General features: G+C 36.7%; 2 protein-coding genes across 2 annotated transcripts in view; both read right to left on the bottom strand.

Moving 5' to 3' along the window:
• The window catches only part of LOC127806464 (phosphatidylinositol-3-phosphatase myotubularin-1-like), a 72,010-nt gene extending 63,475 nt beyond the window's left edge, over nucleotides 1-8,535 (bottom strand). Inside the window, exons 1-5 of the mRNA XM_052343774.1 lie at nucleotides 8,319-8,535; nucleotides 8,128-8,196; nucleotides 6,464-6,538; nucleotides 6,301-6,372; nucleotides 4,814-4,883 (exon numbers count right to left, since the gene is read on the bottom strand). Of these exons, the coding sequence (XP_052199734.1) occupies nucleotides 4,814-4,883; nucleotides 6,301-6,372; nucleotides 6,464-6,538; nucleotides 8,128-8,196; nucleotides 8,319-8,447 (415 nt within the window). The 5' untranslated portion in view covers nucleotides 8,448-8,535. The remainder of the gene's footprint in view (nucleotides 1-4,813; nucleotides 4,884-6,300; nucleotides 6,373-6,463; nucleotides 6,539-8,127; nucleotides 8,197-8,318) is intronic.
• Nucleotides 1-12,423, bottom strand: part of LOC127806465 (pyruvate kinase 1, cytosolic-like) — an 89,235-nt gene extending 76,812 nt beyond the window's left edge. Inside the window, exon 1 of the mRNA XM_052343776.1 lies at nucleotides 12,411-12,423. The gene's annotated coding sequence lies outside the window, so the exon portion shown is untranslated. The remainder of the gene's footprint in view (nucleotides 1-12,410) is intronic.
• Between the last annotated feature and the right edge of the window lie 3,995 nt (nucleotides 12,424-16,418).

The following is a 16,418-nucleotide window of genomic DNA, read 5'->3' as shown; positions in this document are numbered from 1 at the left end:
CATTTTAGTTACACATTATAACTAAAAAGAAGCCTATAAAGAGGCTAAGCGGAGAGGATGAGGAGCATGTTAGAAAGTAATACAAAGTTTCTTTGTCCCTCTAATTTTCTCTTTCCCTCTCTTTTCTCCCTCTCAATTCTCCCTCCTTTCAAATCCTCCATTTCTATTCTTTCTTTCGGTTCTTCTTTAATTCCGAAAACTATCCAAGTCTCAACCCTGAGACTTGACATTTTGGTATCAGAGCCAACACTTCTTGGTTGTGAGTCCTACAATTTTGGTAAAAACTCAGGAGAATTGGTAGCAACGCAAGGCCAAGTGAATTCCGACAATTATCAGTGGTGATTCCAGCAATCCTTGGTAGTTAGGTGCGAGATATGAAATAGCAATTCCGGCCATCTAGGTGAACTCAAGGAGTGACATCAAAGTTGAGGGTCCTCCGACCATTGGATGGTGTTCGTGTGAGAAGAAGGCATCGGCTAGGAGGCGATTGTTGAATCACGACGATGGCAACATGATTTCGACGAAGTAAGGAAGGCGCAAAGGAGAAGCAGGTCAGGGAGCAACCGTTGAATCCGTCATGATCGCGAGTAGATTTGAAGGACCACAATTGAAGCAAAGTCGACCAATCCTCGACTGTTGCAATTCTGAAAGGTGGAACAAGCCAACGATTCTCGGTTGAGAATTTTGGCAATTTCAATTTGAAGTGTGAAGGCGAAGCGAAGCTAAGCGACTTTCAACTATGATTAGAGGCAATACGTACAAGCAAACCAAAATCGAAATTCGAAACTATGGCAGAAGGAACGAGGTTGAGGCAATTGGAATCAAGGATGGAGGCGTTGGAGTTCGGAATGACTCAAACACACGAGGCGGTCACCCAAAGTAGGAAGGATATGGCTGCGATCAGAGAGAGCATGCGTGAGGATCTAACAGCCACACAAGAGAGTATGCAGCAAGAATTGGAGAAGCATCAGGAGACGATGGAGCAGTATGGCCAAAGGATTTATAGCACGTTCAATATGTTGTCATCACTCCCTCAGTTCCGATTACCATTAGAATTTCCTCCTCAGGCAGTCTTCAATCCAGGCTTGTCCGATCAGGGCATCCTCCCAAGGCCACAAGGAGTGACAAGGACGGAGGAGATGCCACACAAGGAGCAAGGAGGTTTAGGAGGTTAGGTAAGGGAATTAACCCCTCATACTTCCAATTACACTCCTATGCTAAGGTTAGATATACCATTGTTTAACGAATCAAAGCCGAGGTGATGGATCCATCGGTGTGAGTGTTTTTTCCAATTATACAATGTGGCTGAAAACCAGAGTATTAACTTGGCAACAGCCTATCTGAATGATAAGACTAATTTTTGGTACCAAGGTGGACCAAGTCTAGAGGGACTAAAACCAAGTGGATTGATTTTGCTAAGGAACTGTGCAAACATTTTGGAGAGAAATATAGCAGCTGTAATTGAGGAATTTAACAAGTTGAAGTAGGAAGGATCGGTGGCTAACTATCAAGGGAAGTTTGAGGAGCTAGGGGCTCTAATATGGAGCTCCCAACCATCCCTCATGGAGCAATATTTTGTGTCAAGCTTTATCAGTGGCCTCAAGGGTGAACTAAGGTCCATGGTCAAGATGCTGATGCCTGCTACAGTGAGATAAGCGACAGAGAAGGCAAGGTTAAAAGAACTTGCTCTCGAAGCAATCTTTAAAAAACACAAAATCCTACCGAGTAATAATCCTCTCACCACTCGGCAATTGGAAGGAAATCCTGAGGTTTACTCTAACCTTAAGGCAATCAAAAATTCTATGCCAGAACATAGGAGGCAACTAGGATCATGCTATAAAACGGAGACAAATTCCGTCCAGGCCACAAATGTAGAAGATTGCTACTAAACATGGAAGGACTAGATGAAAAAGAAGAATAAGAAGAAGACGAAGAGGTTGTTCTCCAAGAAGAAACCGATGACTGCAAGGTGATCACCGGGAAGAATTTGCAGAAATTATTATAGAAAGGGACTCAAGAGTCACCATTGCATTCTATATAGGTTACTGAATTCGAAGAAAGGACTGAAGAAAAGGAAGAACATTCAAAGGTTGCAAACACTGCTACACTTCAACTCCTCAATGAAGAAGAGCATGGGAGAAAGAAAGAGAGAGGGAACAAGAAGTAGTGAAAGTAGGGATTGGTTAAGCCGTAGCCCGTCACTGCAAGTTCTTAAGGACAAGAACTTTCTTAAGGCGGGGGAATTGTCACAACCCCAAGGGTAACCTAGTCATTATGCTTGTAATACCTAAGATGTTTTGTTCCTTTCAGTTAGTGCTAGAAACGATTGTACATTTTAGTTAGACATTATAATTGAAAAGAAGCCTGTAAAGAGACTAAGCGAAGAGGAAGAGGGGCATGTTTGAAAGTAATACAAAGTTTATTTTTCCCTCTAAATTTCTCTTTCCCTCTCTTTTCTCTCTCAATTCTCCCTCCTTTCAAATCCTCCCTCCATTTCTAGTCTTCCTCTCAGTTCTTCTTCCCTAAGGCTTGACTGTCATGAGAAGAATCCAGTTTACCTATCTTTAATTTCTTTATTGCTGTAATTCTTGGTTATTTCCTTTCTGCCGTAATTTGTTAGCTTTCCTTCCTGTCATTTTCTGTTGAGGATTAGTTAGCCTCTAGGTCCCACGTGTAGTGGCTAGGAAAAGACAAAAAGGTTGGTTGCAACAGAATGAGGGAATAGGATCTGCTACAGCGGACCTATCCTCCCACGGCTGAGTATATATTCTCTCTAAGGCTATCTTGGGGGGCATCAATGAATTGAATTCAGAATTTCTCTCTACACGAATCTTTCCCTCTCTCTCTCTCTCTCTCATTATCGTCTTCTTCTCCTTCTCTCTCTCTCTGTTCTTGTTTTGTTCTTAAGCCTCCTAATTCAATCATTATTAGAAGGCTGACCCTGTCACGGTCCATCCGTGACATCGATTTGGCATTTCTTGGGGGATAAGGAAAGTTTTAAAGCGGGGGAAATGTCAGGACCCAAGGGTCTTACTAGGGCTAAAACAACAATTAGCCTATTTTACATTTTACTTGTATTTTTCTCTAGTTGTATTTTTTTGTTAGTTTGTTATTTTCTGTATAATAGCTATATAAAGCTATTGAAGACTATTCATAGGATATGTTTGAATGATAATTGAATTTTAGCTTCCCTCTCATCAATTCCCTCCCATTTCCCTTTGCTTTCTCTCTAATCTCTCCCTTTCTCTGTTCTATCTGCAACTCCCCCTCATTTCTATCTATTATCTCCCCACTCTTGTTCAATTCTCCTTCAATCCACTCTGTTCTTGGTCCTAATTCTCTCAGATTCTTCCAAATTCCAATCCAAACCCTAGGTTAAACCCTAGGTACATGACAAATATCAAGCCAAACTCAAACTTCTTGGTTCAGTTTGATTCTAACCCACTTCTCATTCCTTGGAAAGGCTACAGTTAAGCTGAAGGTTACTATAAATTATAGCTGGCTGGCCCAAAGCCACTCACGCACACAACAGATCAATAGTAATATACAATGTGAACAGAAAAGCACGTATTGCGTGTCAGTGGGGGATAGTGTTAGATAAGAGAATCCCTCATTCATTCTTCACCTCATCTTAACCACTCTCATTTCCACTATACCTTCTCTCTTTTAAAGTGTGCTCATGGTCAAACCATGGGAGAGGACCCATAGCTTCTGCTCATGCAATTCTTGACCCTTCAAAACCCTAATAGCCAATCCAATGGTTTTTCCATCAGAGACTTTGTTCATTTTTTTCCCTTTGTTTCTATACGCCAATGTGAGAATTGTCCCTTTGATGGTTTTCTGACAGCCTTTGTCATGAGAACATCTCTCACTTTTTCCAACTGCACCTGCAGGGTTTCCATTAATTACTTCTCAACAATACAAGAGGAAAATTTTCATGTGATCTTTGCACAGTTAAAGTCACTTAAACACAACTTCCTAATGTGAAAAAGGAAAAGCTTATGTATTCCAAAATCAAGATGAAAAAGCTTATGTATTCCCAAATCAAGATGGAACAGGACACAAATTTTAGCCAGGGATATGGACCAACCAATCCTTGCCTGATTGCACAACTCCAAAATTTGTGTGAATAGCAGACCCACTAAAATCCCACCCACAACACGAAGCATTATAACTTTCAACACATTAACTAATTGTTGCTTATAAGTAGCAGGGAACAAAATCCGTTCAAGTGGCCCAAATGTTAAGAAGGTTTCTATTACTAGCCTGCAGGCCTAAAGGTTCATTCCCAAAGGTCATAAACAGCTGAGCTTAACTAATATGCATAATTTGCAGGTGATTGCATGCTGGTGTTACCTACAAGGATCTCATGTTTGAATCTCACATGGCACAAATCGCTTGAGCTTAACAGATAAGATTGTTGTGTGGGTGGAGCAAATCCAAAACTGGCTTGTACTAGATGACAAAGTGTGCTGGTAGAAGTTCTCCAATATAAATAAAAAGGGAGGGGGGAAGGGGAAGCGAGGCACAACTGGAGTGCAAAAAAATATAAAAAGGAATATCAGTATTTTTAGCATTTAAACCACAAAAAAGGTACTGACTCCCATATTGGCATCAGTTTCAACACCTTTACCATGTAAAAAATCAAAAAGCTAGATTTACATTAGACACTTATACTCCAAAAGTTTACAAATACCAGACAGTAACAATTCTATTTGACCTCAAACAATAAAATCCTAACATTATTGAAACAGTGTCATTAAATAAACTGAGATACAAGAAACTCCCCAGAGCAATTTGTTGAATAATATACCTATAATCTGGAGAAGTCGCCGTGATGGATTCTTCTCAGACTGTCGAGGGGCTGATTGTGGCTTCATAACCTACAGCCAAGCAATGACCAAATATAAAGATTTAATTCATATACGAAGAAAAACAAATAATAGAGGTCAAGTGAATTGAAGGATGAGAAGTTGATAATTGAATAAATTTCATTCCGGTAAAGGAAAAAAAGGAGTGCATCAATTCTTAGCAAGACTTCAAAGACCATCTTAGGTATCAAGTAGATCACAGAAAACACAGTGACCTACAAAAATAGCAGGAATGTCTCCAATTCCAATATATGTATATATATGGTGCATGCATAACATGTGCAACCCCTAGAATTTCTTATATATGTATAGAGAGAGAGAGAGAGAGAGAGAGAGAGAGAGGATACTTCACAAAGCACAGTTTACATGTGACATCCAGTGCATGTGTTTTTGCGACTTAAGTTTGTCCAATATGAACATAGTGCAACAAAGTCCTCTTTCTACTCTCTAGTATGCACATATAAATGACCATGATGCAATTTCTCTTTAAAACCAAAGATAGTGTTAGGACCCCAAGTATAAAATAGTAAATCTAGTAGGTATTTTCTGTTTGTTTGTGTTCTCTGTTTTGGTTTACACTGTAACTGTAACCAACTTACCGCCAACCTAAAGGAAGTAGCTATATAAAGCTACCGGAGATGTACATAGGGGTTGTTGTGGAAATTGATAATTGAAATTCAGTCTTTTCCCCTCTAGAATTCTCTCTCAATCTCCTCTGTTCTCCCTCACCACCTCTGTCTCTCCCTCGTTCTGTTTTGTTTCCTCCGTCCAATCTGTTCTCCTCCCTCAAAATTCCTTCTAAACCCTAGCTCAACTTTAGGAACCTAACATATAGACAGGAAACAAGCATGCACACACACACATATGGAGAGAGAGAGACAGAGAGAGGGGCCAGTATAGCATCACCACAAAGTTCTCTTCTCAAAAGAATCACATTAGTACATTGCCCCAGGGCTTGGCCAAGTACTTAGTGTCAGTTAAATGAATTAGAAATTAAGATTTCTCAATCAAGTACCCCATGACGATAACAAAATTTGGCCTCCTTTCTTTTTAATAAACAAACTTTGATCTTCATTATCTGAGTATCACGCTCAACTTTACTTGAATACTCCCTTGAGTATGCATATAGTTTAAGAAAAACTACATATTATTATAGTAGTCAGTATGACAAAATGTATGAACTCCATTTACCCAATCAGAGGACCAAACTTACATTCTGCACTGTTCTACTAACCACACTAAAAAATTTAAGAGCACCTCTTAGACCCTAAATAATTCCCAAAACACTCATTCTAACTCACTAGTACCAAAAGGCTAATTCTTATTCTTTCAGAGGGCATTGGATTTTTGAAGAATGAAAATCCTGCATCATGAACATGGATAAAAAGATTACAGTATAAGGAAAAGAAGAAACAAGGAACAGACTTACAATTTTGTTGAACTTCTCTATTGTAGCCAGTGGAATAGTGCCAAGAGAGATAACATTTCTGGATCCCTCACTCTTGAAGAAAGTAATCACTTATTAGGAATAAATAATTGGCTTCCAGAAAAGAAGAGGGGCAGTGGTAGATACTATGGCATGCAGAACTTACCAGAAATAGAAGACGATAATTGGTCACAAATAAGGTACCTGCCTCGTCAGTGTTAACCAGAACCACACCATATCCCTGGAACCAAAATTGAGGAACCACAAAGTCTAGCTATATCATGACATATCAGTAGCCAAACAAAGAAATAGGAAGAATAAAACAATCAAAACAACAAGAACAACAGTAAGCCTTAATCCCACTAGGCAGAGGGGAAGAATAAAACAAACAAGTGAAAAAAATTGTTTTATGAACTGACTTACCTGTATTAAATTGTCAATAGAGAAAAACTAGACAACTTGGAAAGTAATGAAAAGTCCCCAACATCATGCTAAGATCAACAAACATAGAAAGTTGCCCAAAAGTTTCAACCATTTAATGCTTTCTCATTTAAGTTTCCCACATCATCTTTACAAGGGGAAAAAGGCAGAAAAAAGAATGTACAGAGAGTGATAGCCCAGGGAATTCGTGTGATTGGTAGAGGCTAAAAAATGGAGTAGTCACCAGGGTGGTTATCATCGCTTCTGATCTCTTGTGCCAAAAAACAACAGAGGAACATGAAGAAGTAATTTTCTGAAAAAGGCTCCCAGACCGAGCTTGACTTTTAAATACCATCAAGAAAGAAGTGAAACAAAAATCTAGAACAAGCTAGCGCGGAAAGGCAAAATGTGAATCATTAATCTCGTGAAGTAAACAGAAAATTCAACATTGTATGTGCATTAATATTTACCAGTAATACAGAAATAATTGGTAATGGTGGAAAAAAGAATGGCCCACATTAAATAGGACCAAAAGGGTTTGCTTGAACAGACATATTCTTGAAATCAACATGTTAATTTTAGTCGACTTTGATCTACAATGGTCCATTAACTTGACCTCAGCTAGCATTCATGGATTTCCAATTGCAAACTGGGCTTATCATTCTACCACCATGATTCATCATTGAATAAAATACTAGCAGTTAAAAAAAACACACACATATTCATGCATTAAAAATATTTAAATATTTCTTTGAAGGTGAGTTAGCAAGCCACCCTAAATACTGTCAATTTACCCACTAGATTGGTGAAATTTGCATGAAGATCGTCATGAGTGACCGTCCTTGCCCATTGTTACTATATTTTCACATCAAAAAACTCTACTCTCTGGGCTAAAGCAAATTCAAAGAAATGGTGAAGAACCCATTGGCGATTTCGATGAAGAAACAAAGATACAGATTCCAATTCAGCAAATATTAGAAACTGTGGCAAATTACTAAATAAGAAAAATTCACATTATTTGAGGGCAAGGCTTGGTAGAAACGGTAAAGTTACTCTTTTGAGATTAAACGGTCACGGTCTTGAAATGTTAAAATAGCATATTTTCAAAAAGGAAAGAAAATGCTACGTACAAAGCAGAACCTCATGCTCTGGGAATGTCCTTTTTTACAATATTCATATTATTCAGAAAATCTAGCCAAAAGAATTAGAAATGTCAAGAACTTTTTCATCTTCACCAAAGAAATCATACCGCAGTAGTAGAATTAAGACGCATTCATCAGAATCCTCCACCCAACCCAACCCCCTTCGCTTGAATTATTTGAAATTCACGAAGATTCTAAAACCAAATTGCACCGCGATGCATTCCGAGAACAAAACTGAAAGATAAGCAGAATTGACATCAAAAAGTACCTGAGCTATGACTCGTTCAGATTCAAGCAAGAACTCCAACACGCCTTCAGGAACAGACCTCGAAACAGACTGCGGTGTCGTAGAAGCAAACAAATAAATCAGTCGCGAACATTGTTGGGTTCAGACAGTCAAATTTGAAAACCCTAGAAAGGAAAAGGAAAAGAAGATGTAGGGGGAATTCGTTCAAGTACCTCGATCTTGGTCCATTCGAGGGCGTCCCAGCTTCCAGGGCCCTCTAACTTCTCGGACTCGGTGAGTCGAGGGTCATCCGAGTCGCGAAGAGCGGTCGATCGGCCAGGCCTTGGTCTGGGCATAGCCATGCGGCGACTCGAGCTTGAAGACAAAGACAGGCAAGGGAGAGAGAGAGAGAGAGAGAGAGAGAGAATCAAAATCAAAGAGCGAACGAGTTTAGATTTCTAAACAGTGAACAACAACGTGTTCACGCTCCCGTCACGTCACGATATATTATTTATATATATTTATTATTTTTATTAAAAAAATTGACTTCCTAACGAGACTTCCAAATAAGAGATGATGTCAATTTTATTAAAAAAAAAAAACTTTCTTATGTTCAGAAAATAAAAATTTCTAAAAAAAATAGCAATAAATCCACACGACTAATATAATTTTGAACACCTTATACAAGATTCACCGCAAATCACTTGAAAAGTGGAGAAAATAAAATAACATCATGAATAATATTGAGATAAAATAATAATAAGATTATTAATATTTGATTTGGGCCAAACCTAAATGAGAGGTTGACTCGAATCTAATTTTATCAATTACACTATTATATATATATAATACACTATTATATATATAATAGTGTAATATATATATATATATAATACTATAACCGAGATGCAGCTATTTATAATGAGTGCACATCTTTGAGTAGTTATAGTCATTGAGAACAGTTGCACCTTTTTAATTGTTGGGCAATTATAAATATAACCATGCAAAGTGATTAAAGTGTGCATACAAAAAACTCTCTTATCAAAAGATTTAGGCTATATTCTATTTACGTTTTTAATTTTTAATTTTAAATTTTAAATTCATTTTTATTTTTCTATTTTGATAGTTTATTTTCAAAAAACTAAAAATATATTTTTTGTTATTTTAAAAAAAATTATTTTTTAAAACAAAAAACTATAAAACGTGTTTATTTTAGAATTTTGAGAAAAATTATTTTATGATATTTTATTCAATGAATTTGATTATTAAATAATAAAATTAACTCTTTTTAATGAAATTCTATTATTAAAATAAAATAATAAATTTAATTAATGAATTACTCACATCTGAGTGATAATTTATATTAAATATTATTATACATAATATGTGTAATATTTAATAATATACTATATGTTAGTCTATATTTTTAATTATAATATAGATATACTACGTTTTTTAAATTTTAAAAATAATTTTTTTTCCTCTTTTTTTTCTTTTTCTTTTTTCTCTTTTCTTCTTCTATTCTCTTCTGCACCCTACATCTTTTTCATCGTCGGCGACCAACTCCGATTGAAAATTCACACGATCAGAACCTACCATTAGAAACGTCAGATCAAGTGAGTTAACATACACAAAAATTGGCTAGATTTAACAGCAGAATTTTCATAGATTTATTTTTAATTTTTAGCCAAAACTGAAAAACAGACTGTCGGTTGCTACTGGCCACCATGGTCGGTAGTTTCCGGCAATCAAAAGCAACCACCCGACACCCTCATCCCCATCAACCAACATATGAAAAAATCAACAATATCCAACGGTCAAATCTCCATACATCTATGGTTAAACTTTTAGCCAAACCTATACCCACATAAACGCACTACCAGTCGCCACCGACCACTATGGCCAGTGGTTTCTAGCAATCAGATCCAACCACCCGACACACTTATCCCCATCAACCAACATACCCAAAAACCAACAGAGAAGAGAGATAAGATAAGAGATAAGAGATAAGAGATGAGACATAATCAATGGGGTCAATAGTGGCTCGCAACAGTGATGACGATGGCGGTCGCGATCGACGGCCAAGCCTTGAGAATGAAGATAAGAGAGGAGAAACACGAGAGATGTTACTGTGTGCGAGATTAGGGGGAGGAATGAGTGTTTTCCGCGTTTTGGTGTTTTCAACGTGTTTTGGCTAAAAACACCTTTTGGTTTTCCTTTACAAATTTTTTTCTTGTTTTTGAAAATAACAAAATAAACGTATTTTCAATGTTTTAAAAAAATTAAAAAGTCAAAACGAGTTGAAAATAGTAAAGAGAACGTAGTCTTTTTCTCTTCAAAATGAAAGAACAAATACTTACAGTAAATAGGATTGTGGTTCATAGTGTATTTCCTTCAGTGATTTACACTAAGACTTGGCATTGAATCCATTGCTACACTTTTAGAACTTAAAGGTCTTTTTCTTGTTAAGTATCCACATGTGTGTATGTGTCAAGTAATACATATGTATACATGAATGTAGTATACATATACACATACATACTAGTATACATATGTAAATTTGTTCATACTATATGAAAGTATAAATGTATAGTGGGTATATGTATATACGTTTGTACAAAAAGGATTCAATGTGTATGTATGTGAAAGGGAATATGTTTTTTTCTTTTTAACAAGTATTTGATCGTATGTATGAAAACACAGAGAAGAAATAGTAGAGACTGACCGAATGCAGTTGGTGGTGAGAGAAGTCGATGGTTGCGAAAGGCTAGTGGGAGAAGCCAATGGTGTCACATCTGTCGTTGTTCATCTTCTTCGTGAAGATATCCACCTACGACCGACCATTTTCTTGGCTTTCCACTACCTTTTCTAGTATTAGAAATGTTGAACATCTTCTTAGTGAGGATGATTGATGCAACTCTTTGCCTTCAACCAACTGCCTACATCCACCATTTCCAATGCCAAAGTACATCACTATGTCACGTTTTTTTTTTTAACCTTCCCCAGCGACAACGATGGTGACGCCTACAACTCTGACTACAACAATGAGAGGCGAAGATGAAGGAAATGGCTAGCGATGGCGGAGATGACCAAGCCATGGACGATGAAGGCATGAAGGGGATAGCAATTTCATCTAGGATTTTTTATTTGAGAAATTAAGGTTTCTCGTTTTTGGTTTAAAAGGTATTTTGGCCTTAAGGGCATGTTTGGCATTTTTTTATTATTTCAAAAAAAAATTCCAATAATGATTTTATCGTAGCATAATTTTTGAGGTTATTAGTTAACCACAAGTGGATGAGTCCATATATATATTTTGCTGTATAAAATTGTTTGAAGAAAACTATTACCTAATAACTTAGAAGTAGAAGCGTGGGTAGTTGATGTGCGAACCAAGCTGACAAATTCATCTAACCAAGCTAGTTTATGGTGAGTCCTATTGCTTCGTCGAAGTTTGGGCTTGGTATGCTGAGTTTGTTAACTTTATTGTAAGTAAAGTCTGTCCCCCTAATTTGAATGCTTATCAAAAGAAGAAATTCTTGCACAATGTTTAGTATTATATTTGGGATAAACCTTACTTGTTCAGAATTTGTAATGATCAAATGCTTAGGAGATGTATGCCTAGTGAAGAATATAATGATATTTTGATGCATTGTCATGCCTTTGATTATGGTGGTCACTTTTTTGGGAATAAGATTGCTACAAAAGTGTTGTAATTAGGCTTTTATTAGCTTAGTCCTTTTAATTAAGTATGCCTGTAACCTTTTTAAAATCTGTGATAGATGTTATAGAGTAGGTAACATATCCAACAAACATGAGATGCCACTTGTTGAGGTGTAATACCCAACAAGTCCAAGGTGATGATGTTTTGGTCAGGTAAGTTATCTATCATAGGCCTCGGCTCAGAATTGATAGTTATATTGAGAGATCCAGTCCCACAAATACGTGACTCAACAAGAAGATGGCCCAAGCACATTTACTTTAGGTTTGAGGAAAGTTGGGTTTGGCCCAGCTGCTCAAACCCAATGACCAAGCCCATTTGTCCATAGCCCATAATACCTTATCACAAAGCCCACATATATATATCCTTGTTTGACCTAGCTTTCTTCATTTTTGTTGAAGGCGTTTGTTCTCCCGATTCCAACAGAGGCTTGGATTTCTTCCTTTGACCAATTTCATGCAGGTTTGTTCCTCCTACCTTATCTTAATCTATCGGATAACCCGATGGTTATCCTCATCCTTGGAGATCTCTATCTGGTTCTTGGGAGGTTATTTGTATTGATATTTTGTGGAAATAAGGGGCACCGAACAGAAGAGAATGCGAGAAGAGAGAGAGAGAGCCGAGAGTGAGAAGAGGGTTCTCCTTGGTAGGGTTTCTTCGTCCTTGTGTGGGTGTGCGATTCTCGATTGTGGGTTTTGTGTTTGAGGCCGTTTTGGGTATTGATTGAATGCGGTGCTTGGAACCGATTCTTGGTTATCTTTTGTGGGTGTTGAACTGATCAACGCTGAGCCTTGAAAATCCACATTCTTCTTCTCCATTGCCAAGCGTCGAAAGGGAGTTTGCTGTTTTTATTTTTCCAACTTGTTGTTCATTTATTTTTACTTATTGTTTTGCTATTTTCTCTGCCCTAATGATCTATTCTTGTGGTTATTTGCGAGGTGTATTCATCTCTACAAAGTGGTATCAAAGCCTTGATGGCTTCGTGGGTGGAAGAAATTGGCAACTTCTTAGCCGATTTCAGATCTGGAACGTTTTGCACAAACATAACCCAAATTTGAAGATCTGGCTAGATCTCCTTGCTCCATTCAAAACTCAGCGCGTGAGACCCTACGTGGGTTTCTCAACGTTAAGGCGCACCTGTGGGTGCGGCACATGTCACTCAACATCACTGGCAGCAGCGGCGTGTGGTGACCGCAGCAGCGACGAGCAGCGGCTTTAGCGACTACAACTCCTAAACAGCGTGCTCTACCGAAGAGCACATCAGCCCTCTGTGATCAGTTCTTTCAGACTCCCTTTTCATTTACGAACTGATTTATCAGTCCGCTCGGTGAGAACTTTCTTAACCCTATTTAAATTTCCAGCAACTAGCAGGCCATCGGGAGGGGGTGGCCATTAGGTTGGGGGTTACCCTGTGGTGGTAACCAATACATGTTGCTAGAGCTAGGGTTATTATGTGATTACTTGCCTTCATTAGCTGTGATTTAATCCTCAGTGTGATTGATGTTTTGTTGATTTCCTGTTTGTTTAAGTTGTTGTAAAATTTGCACCTTAACAACTAGTCCTTTTTGTGTCTTTAGAATTTGTTTCGATTGACATCTAAAGAACCCAAAAATAGTCTACTCGAATATGTTTTTTGTCTTGTTTTTGTGTTGCATTCTTGTGTGCTTTGTGCATATCATGGCTGCACATCACTTTGAGTTAGGTGTATTTAATGGAAAAGGTGATTTTGCAATTTGGCAACAAAAAATGAAATGAATATTGGTTCAACAAAGGGTTTCAAAAGCAATTGATAACACTTTTGATAAAACCCTCACTAAAGAAGAAAAAAAGAAAAATGATGAGTTAGCATATACTTTTGATCTTGGACTTGTCTGACTCGATTTTACGCAAAGTTGGTAAACATGATACAACTCAAGAACTTTGGAAAAGACTAGAGAAACTCTATTTAACCCAGTTCGCTCCTAACAAACTCTTCTTACTTGAAAGTTTCTTTAGTTTTAAAATTGACCCCTCAAAAGATATAGATGATAATCTTGATATTTTCAATAAAGTTGTTCAAGATATCACTAATTGCGGTGAAAAAATTACTGAAGAATATAAAGCTATTATTCTTTTAAATGTTATTCCTGACATATATAAGGAGGTCAAGAATGCAATTAAATATGGGAGAGAAACCCTTACTCTAGATATTATAGTTGAATCTCTTGAGTGTAAGGAAAGGGAAATGAAAGCTGAACGAAACGAGAGAAGAGGTGGAGAGATACATCTTGTGAGGGGAAGGCCTCAAAATAGGGGTGGTGAGGGACAAAATAAGAGTGACAAGAAAAAGGGTAGAAATAGGTCTAAATCACAAGGGAAGGCAAAAGGTAAAAAATGCTATGGTTGTGGAAAACTACCACATTTTATAAAAGACTGCTATGTAGAGAAAAACAAACAAAAAGAGAAAGAAATGAGTGAGGCCAATGTTATATCTTCTACATGTGATACTGGGGAGGTATATATGTTTATGAACCAAGAATCATCTGAATTTAATCTATTTATGAACTCCCATATGCATGAGTGGATCATAGACTCCGGTGCATCTTTTCATATCACATCTCATAAACACTGGTTTGAAAACTTGCATGAGTCTGATCATGGGCATGTCATTACGTGCAATAATGTGGCTTATAAAGTTGTTGGTGTTGGTGACATAACTGTTAGATTTGAAAATGAATTTGTGCATACACTAAATGGAGTTAGGTACATTCCACAGATGGGTAGAAATCTAATTTATGTAGGGAATTAGAAAAGATAGGTTTCACAGGTGGGGTTGGCAATGGTATGATTAAAATGTTTAAAGGCGTTCTTAGAGCCTTTAAAGCAGTTAGGAAAAATGACATATATATCACCTATGTTGAAGTAATTAGTGGCACTACTCTCACTATTGCATCAGTTGACACTGATCACACACAAAAGTGGCATAATAGGTTATCTCACATAAGTGTTAAGCGACTTAAATTTCTTAACAATAAAGGTGTATTTGGTAAGAATCAGGTGTCAGATTTGCCATTTTGTGACCACTACGTGCTTGGAAAACACCATAGACTTTCTTTCTCATCTAGTAGTCATAAGACGTCTAGAATCTTAGAGTATATTCATACGGATTTGTGGGGACTTAGGAGCAATCTCATTTTTGGAGGCAATAAGTATTTTTCGTCCATTATTGATGACTTCTCTAGGTGAGTATGGGTTTATTTGTTAAAGGAAAAATATGATACTTTTCAAAAATTTAAAAATTGAAAATTTCAATTTGAAAATCAAACTGGCAATAAAATAAAATTTTTGAGAACGGATAATGGTCTTGAGTTTTGTAATGCTAGTTTTGACAATATGTGCATTGAGAGTGGCATCACTAGACATAAAACAATCCCTTATACTCCACAATGGCTGCATTCTCACCCTGCAATTAAAACACAATAAAAACATATTAAAACTTTTATATTTTTTTCTTTATTTTGGTGAGAGGTTTATACTCGTCAGTGTACAAGTGCAGTTGTAGTCCAAATTTAAATTTGTATTTTCTGGATGAGTCCAGGTCGTCCACTAAGAGATTTATTTATGGCAAAAGAAAAGGAATGTCACACACACGCACATGGATTTGGACAAATTGGCAACAAGATTTTTTTATCTATTTTTAGACAATAGATACTAGAAAATAAAGCATGGCAGAAGTTGAAATAAACGCTAAATGTGAGAATATGAAATTGGATAGCACTTAAGTTAAGACAATTTCAGCGCTAACCTGTTGATTCCCAAATTTTAGCAGACAAGGTTAGTAACATTAATTTAATTTCAGATATGAGGGTTTGTTATTAAATGCAATTAGAGATAATGATAGTTCTAGTTTAAGAAATCCCCATACATGATATGCAAGATTCTAGTTTAAGCAACTACCATAAATCCGATTGCAATTAATATACGAAACAACTAAATTAATCATCCAGGTTTGTGTATGATAGCGTTTCCAATTCTAGTAACTCTCATACATGGCATGAAAGCTCTAAGTTAGGCTTATGCTCCAATCCAAACCTAGTGATTTTTCAATAATTAATGCACACTCATACTGAAATTTAAATTAATGTTACTCATTTAAAGCGCAGCTTTCTTTGGGAATCATTAGCGTTGTACACTGTCCTTGTCTTAACCCAAAATTGGATTTAGCTACTCATCTTTATTTGAAAGTTAATTGACAGGAATTTAAATGGCGTAATTTAAATAACATAATTTAAATAACATGAATTAAAATAGTAAAAACTAACCGGCCATTTAGGCGGTGGATAATAAAAAGACAGGAATTAAAATTGCAAAAATTTAAAGGCATAAATTAACTAGCCATTTAGGCGGTGGATAATAAACTAACAATAAATGACATAAGAATTCAAGAGAAAAAAGAAAGAAAGTAAGATCATAAGAGAAAACAATAGAGAAAATAAGAGAGAACAAAAGTAATTATCAAATAGAGAATTCTAAGAAAACAACTAAATTTTGATTCAAAAATAATAATCCCCCTTACAAATGCAATCAAATGAGCTATTTATAGCCCATAAAATGCAATACAAACCACATAATTTCA

The sequence above is a fragment of the Diospyros lotus genome, chromosome 7, assembly GCF_014633365.1.
Source record: "Diospyros lotus cultivar Yz01 chromosome 7, ASM1463336v1, whole genome shotgun sequence".
Classification (NCBI taxonomy): Eukaryota; Viridiplantae; Streptophyta; class Magnoliopsida; order Ericales; family Ebenaceae; genus Diospyros; species Diospyros lotus.
Note: the sequence above shows the minus strand (reverse complement) of the source record. Positions and strands in the feature narration are given on the sequence as shown.